The 6131-nt window shown below is 40.3% G+C and overlaps 1 protein-coding gene across 2 annotated transcripts in view; it reads right to left on the minus strand.

Annotated features, from left to right (window-relative positions):
- aqr (aquarius intron-binding spliceosomal factor) overlaps positions 1-6131 on the minus strand; it is a 48387-nt gene that overhangs the window by 26166 nt on the left and 16090 nt on the right. For both annotated transcript variants that reach the window (XM_035674105.1, XM_035674104.1), the window contains exons 20-24: positions 4056-4225; positions 2841-3082; positions 2504-2653; positions 1685-1754; positions 28-138 (exon numbers count right to left, since the gene is read on the minus strand). In XM_035674105.1, coding sequence (XP_035529998.1) covers positions 28-138; positions 1685-1754; positions 2504-2653; positions 2841-3082; positions 4056-4225 — 743 coding nt within the window. The remainder of the gene's footprint in view (positions 1-27; positions 139-1684; positions 1755-2503; positions 2654-2840; positions 3083-4055; positions 4226-6131) is intronic.

A 6131-nucleotide genomic window follows, 5' to 3' on the forward strand; every position in this document is an offset into this window, starting at 1 on the left:
GTGTGTGTGTGTGTGTGGTGGGTTAACCTGGTTTGAATGTGTGACTATGAGCGTCCTCTGCTCGGGAAAGTTGTGATAGAGGTTTGAGATGATCTGAACGGCAACATCTGTCTTTCCGGTACCTGGTGGTCCAACAACCTAGAGACACAGCAGGAAGTGACAAAGGGGGGTGTGAGAAAAGAAATTAAAAAAATGTTAACATAAAGAAGCCCAAGAGATGATAAACACAATCAGAAGTTAGGTCACAGTACACAGGCGCTTGCCTTGGAGACACCCTAGTGGTTGTGACAGCTCGGCCATGGACATGTCAGAACGGGCTAGGCGGGTGCCCCATGGTTAGCAGTGCACAGATAAACGCAGTGCACAAATAAACGCAGTGCAACAAGGATGTGGTGTTGCCTGGCATGCCAAGACCCAGTGACTGTACAGGGGGGCAAAGACAGAGAGCTACTGATAACGGAGAAAAGCTGTATGAGGTATAAGTAATTTTTCAAGCCTCCCTTATGTACTTGTCATCTAAATGCAAGTAGAACTTCATCTCTGTTTACAAGTTACAATGATAATATGCCTTCCATTTACATCTAATTTACTAAATAAATATTCATGAAAGCTTGGTCTTAGTATGGGTATCTCAGGTGAGTAATTTCTGTTTTAATAGTAAGCACAATTAGATCTTCCTGCATAAATTAGTACATAATCAGCTCCTTGGTTTCCCTACATGAAAGCCAAGCAAGACAGACCGGGAGGTAGAGTGTGTTTGTTACGGCTGCTCACGACCGTGACATATGCCAAGAAGGAAGGTTAGAGGGGGTGATGAGAGGAGCGAGAAAGGCATGCATGCAGAGTTGTTTTACGACTCTGCTGATAGCTCACTTGCCTTATTTATCTCGGCAAGCTGCACAATAAATACCTCAGACCCCTCAGCCAGCTTCCAATCACCACATCAGAACGGCACTTTTGTCAAAACAGTGCGATAACAACAGCACATTGAAATGACATTAATGTGGATGTGCGTATGGACTGGGTGTGTCTATAGCTGTAATCCTATGTCATTTTATGTGTAGTTGACTATTTCATTGGCAATGCCAAAATTACAGAGGGTTTTAGGGAAATGTGTCATCCCACTATATGAGTGATGGAGATAGGGACACCAAAGAGCAGCATATTTACTGGTGAGGGAATTCCCTTGGTGTACATCACTAAGATTAATGGCTGCAAATCTTTGGCTTATAACAGCGAGCTTGAACAGTATGCACCTGCAGTATCAGCATTCACTAGTCTGACTAGAGGCTGGTCCCAGACAGCATCCAACCAAAGGATTTGAATGATGACTTTATAGGATGGGTTTAAAACATAGCTTCTCCTCCAAATTAAGTATTAAGTAATAGAATAAAGCTAGATATGAAAAACAAAATGAAACATAAGGCTGTGTCTGGTATTCAAATTCATAAAGTATTTTTCTGTACTGCTATGAACTTAATCTTCCAAGCAAAAATAAATAGGTGCAGGGTGACTCAACAAATATTGAAATTCAGATATCCATGATTACTACTCATTGGAGTCTGGTGTGGCAATTTTTAAAAAGATCATTTATATTTGGCAGATTTTCCTTAGGAGGCTTCCATTCAATCTTGAAATGTAGGTGAGAAATGTATACAATAAAACCGGAAATAAAAGTCCTTACCATGGTGAGTCCTGGCTGCATCCCAGCTCGGATGGCTTCAATCTGAGTAGGGGTGAACTGAATCGTATTCCTGTTAAAAATGTACATTGCTGATATTAATAAATCAAAGTAATTAGCTGGAAATACTGAAATACTGCCTTGACAGTATAAACACATATCTGTTCAATTGCTTTCTTTTTCTTTTTTTAAAACATGCTGTATGCCTTAATGTTGTGATGTTTTTGAGACGATCTTTAAAGATTGTTAAACCTAGGCTTCCCCAAGGACATGTTGTTGCTATCACAATTTAAATATCAAAGTGCAAACTAGAAATTCTATAACACAGCAAGATTAAACTTAAATTTTCATGAAGGGCAATTATTTTGTTGTGTTATAATTAGTACAGGAATATTAATGCCTTTTCTGTTCACCTTTAATTGCATAAAAAGTTTCATCTGTAAATGTAGGCATAACAACAACCACAATAGCACCACAACATTACATGGCGAACAAGTCAGAGGAGATACCATGGAGACAAGCGCAGCCAAACAAATCAAAATAGTCAGGCCCAGAGTAAGGCACCAATAATAAGCATTGGACTAGTGCCGGTGTGGTGTCTTATACTGAAAAGATGTTTTGGATAGAAGTTAAAGACTTCAAGCAAGCAACACACACTTTGACAACTAACTCAAAAGTGAGTGTTACTGTACTATATATTGTGGGTAGAGTCCTAAGATATAACTTTCTGTAAAGAGTTCAGTACACTGACTTCACTTTTTGACCCATAATAATGTTAAGTTGTAAATGGGAAAGGCATAAGTAATGGCCCTGCCCTCTCACCGTTTGGGTTGATTGTAGGGATATGGCCCACGGTTGGGGGTCACATAAGGCTCAACGATCAAGGTCATGTTTTCCTCTTTGTCTTCCACTTCTTCTTCAGCCTTTCTTTTCTTCCCTTTGTCCGTTTTATTTGAGATGGGAAACTTGATTCTGGTAAAACAAAAAGGAAGAAGGATATAATTTAATAAAATATGTAGTACAGTGACATCAATTGTATCTAGTAGGCATATTATACAACAGCTAGTAAACACAATGCTTACTGTATGTTTATATGTTTACTTGGAATTAAATCAACTCCAACAAGACTTGTCTCAATTACTGGATCTTTGACCTTTACCTGAAAGGGAAGACTTGCAGTTCGGGGTTCTCCTCAGTGACCTTTATGGTGTAACCAGGGAAACATGAGCGCAAATGGTCCAGGGACAGAAAGGTGTCATTGAAGTCCAACGTGGAGATCTGGTTAGGCATTTTGGAGTAGTGGGCGCTGCCTGGGTCGCCATAGCCAAGGATAATGTCATGAAGCCAGTCTGGGACGACACACTCTGTGTTCATCAAGTTTCTGATGGTCTCTAGCACTGCCTAAAATATAGAGACAGATAAGTATGTGACTGACATCTAACCAATAGATTGCAAAGTTTTAAAAAAAATTAAAAAAAAGAAGAATTTGAATGAGAAAAACTGAATGAGCCACATTAGACAACAACAATAACAACCATCCCACAAGAGGTGGTTTAGCTGGATAAGAATAGCTTTGTGGTGGGCTGATGGGAGAGCAGGTAATTTGTGTGTCTGTCAATTACATTTTAATGAGCTGCAACCTGTCTAATACCCTGAGCATCAAACATTGGGTAGGGAAACATGTTTCCTTTATCTGTGTCACACATCAAAGATTGAGACGAATGTTTCTTGAATACCCATTAGTTCCTGTGCTTTTCAAACTTAAAAAAAAAAGAAACACTTCAAAATCATCTGTTCTGAAAAACAGAAATGGGTGTGGGGAATAGGAAATTGCAGATTTTACAAAGCTGTAATTAGAAGCTCTCAAATCAGAGCGTGATAAAAAAGCAAAAAGGTTTTGTGCATGATAAACATTCTTAAAAAAAAAAGTTGAACAAAATGGAACATAACAAGAGACAGAATTTTTAACAAAAGTTTTAAAAACTTGCATGGATAACTTTATAATGACTCGCAAAGAACTTTAATATCTGTGAAAATATCAGCCTAGACTCAGCTTTATTAGCAGCAGGGTTCTGCTGAGGGCACCTGTGTGTTACTTTCTAAATTAAGTGCAGTGCAATGTTAGAGGGATACACATCACATGAATATCCAGTGAGAAGTGTCTCTCACTGGGATCACTGGGAGGGCCTTGAGTGGGTGGTAATCTCACAGTTGCCCTGGCCCCAACCTTACAGCTGCAATACCAAAGAGAGTATAATATGCGCGATACATCACTCTGGGGGGGTGTTGGTAGGACCAAAGCTCAAGGTCTGAAGATAGAGCACTCAACTACAATGTACAGAATGTACACAATGTATCTGTGTGTGGTCCAAACCTTGAAATTGTTCTCCTTGGGTTTACGTCTCATGATGATGTTGAAAGTCTCATATGGGTCTTCGGTGCTGCCCTGAATACTGCTGGTCATGTCCTGTTGATACTGGTTCGGGTCCAGCCACACACGGAACGTTCTGGCATCTCCTCGCAGTTTAGGCTTTGGATCAGGCCCTAGACCAGAGTGGTTGGGAGAATACTTGTTACAGCAACTGAGTCATGATAACATTTAGTGATAAATGTAGAAGTAATAAGTCTTAATATGGTTGCCTTTAAATAAGTTGTGGTAGACTTATTAGTGAGGAGCAATTTGTGTAGGTTATGTATTGATTGTTTTAGCGTATGGGCAGGGTATAATTCAGATATTTATTCATAATTTTAGCATGTTTGTACTCAAAAACACAAATTGCCTTTCTGGGGACAACTTACTTTTCTTAACTAAACAGGACAATAAAGCAGAAAACTAACATAAATTGTTAATATTAAAAGTGAATCTAAATCAGCCAATTCAAAAACCATATCAATATTAATTTCCATCCTTTCCTTACATTAAAAAATAAAACCCTTTAAAAAAGGAGCTTACCCTGGCTTGCCTTGCTACAGTACTATGACTCCTCAGGAAAAGGAATTACATGTAGACGTTTGACTGACAGGCCACAAGCTTTAGGCTTACTCCCAATGGGTGCATGAGTGGTGCAGCAAGTGCAGCTTTCACAGATGTCTAAATAGATTCTTGTATGGAGCTGCAGGGCACAGAGCAGGAGAGTGAAACTCAATCCTGTTGGCCTCTGGTGTGCGTGTGCCCACCAATGTGTACATCTGTCTGTGTGCACATGTGTACAGCTATGTGGGGATCATCAAATCCCCTTTACTAAAATGAGTGTGGCGATAGCTTAAGAGTGGAAGCTACACCCTCAACACCATAGGATAACAATGTGGACAGCTGGGCCGAGGTGTGTGTGTGTGTGAGAGAGCAGTTAAAACAAGTATGTTCCATTGTATTAAACTGCCAGTTATTAAAAGGTTGGATTAAATAAATACATTACTTAAGCGGAGATGCATTGCATTTGTTCATTTAACTCACACAGAATTTGTATGTTTGTAACAACATATTGTACACAAATATGCAATATTTGAGCAATACAGACAGTCAATTATTAGTGTCTAGAAATGCATCTCTCAGCTTGTGTCTCTCACCACCTCCACCAAGTGCCCAGTGATTTATGTGACATCATCCCACCACCCAGTTAGCCAGAGTACCACTTAGCCCTTTTGGGGATCTGAAAGTTTAACCACGCCGACATTGGCAGGGCATATTCCCTGGCATTTAGAAAGCCCTGCCCTCTGCATATTTAATCCAAACAGATGAGGGAGGATAGGGGAAAGGGTGCTTCAGTGCATGGACACATGTTCCCGCAGGGGAAACACTTAGAATAGCAGTGCTGCAGGGTAACTTAGGTAAACCAACCACTCAGAGAGACTGCTTTGGGCTGTGGGAAAGAACACGACATGGTAAACAGAGGAGATCATGTTACTGTATAAACATATTTTACTTTCCAGGAAAGACCACAGATTTGAATTTGGTCTGAGGGGATTCCTCCTGTGTGGACACACAAACAAAACAGACTCTCTGAGTCTACTGACAGCAAATTGTAAGGTTGTGCTGTGTTTTATATTGCTAGAACACACATTGTTGCTGGCAATACCTTGTTTCAGAGACAGAGGTGAGTGTTTCCTATATGACAAATTACTGTATTCTGCAGGGCAAGTACATTTGGTATTCTCTTACAGAAATACATCTATCCAGATATAGCCAATGCAGCTCTTCAGTTAAATCCAACAAATAAAGTAGGGGGCAGGGCCCAAAGCTCTCAGGTGTTGATGTCGACCCCAGGTTAATGGAATGTTAATGTGAACAGGTCAGGTCTCACAGTGACTGTCACCATGACAACACCAGTCTGACCCTCTCCTGAGGATCTGTGGGTGGGGATGATTGTGTATAAGTGGTCTTATGGGTGGATGGATGTGTGTGTGTGTGTGTGTGTGTGTGTGTGTGCATGTATGTGAGTGTCAGCGTGCA

The sequence above is a fragment of the Morone saxatilis genome, unplaced genomic scaffold (assembly GCF_004916995.1).
Source record: "Morone saxatilis isolate NCDOM2014 unplaced genomic scaffold, NCSU_SB_2.0 Contig3, whole genome shotgun sequence".
Taxonomy (NCBI): domain Eukaryota; kingdom Metazoa; phylum Chordata; class Actinopteri; family Moronidae; genus Morone; species Morone saxatilis.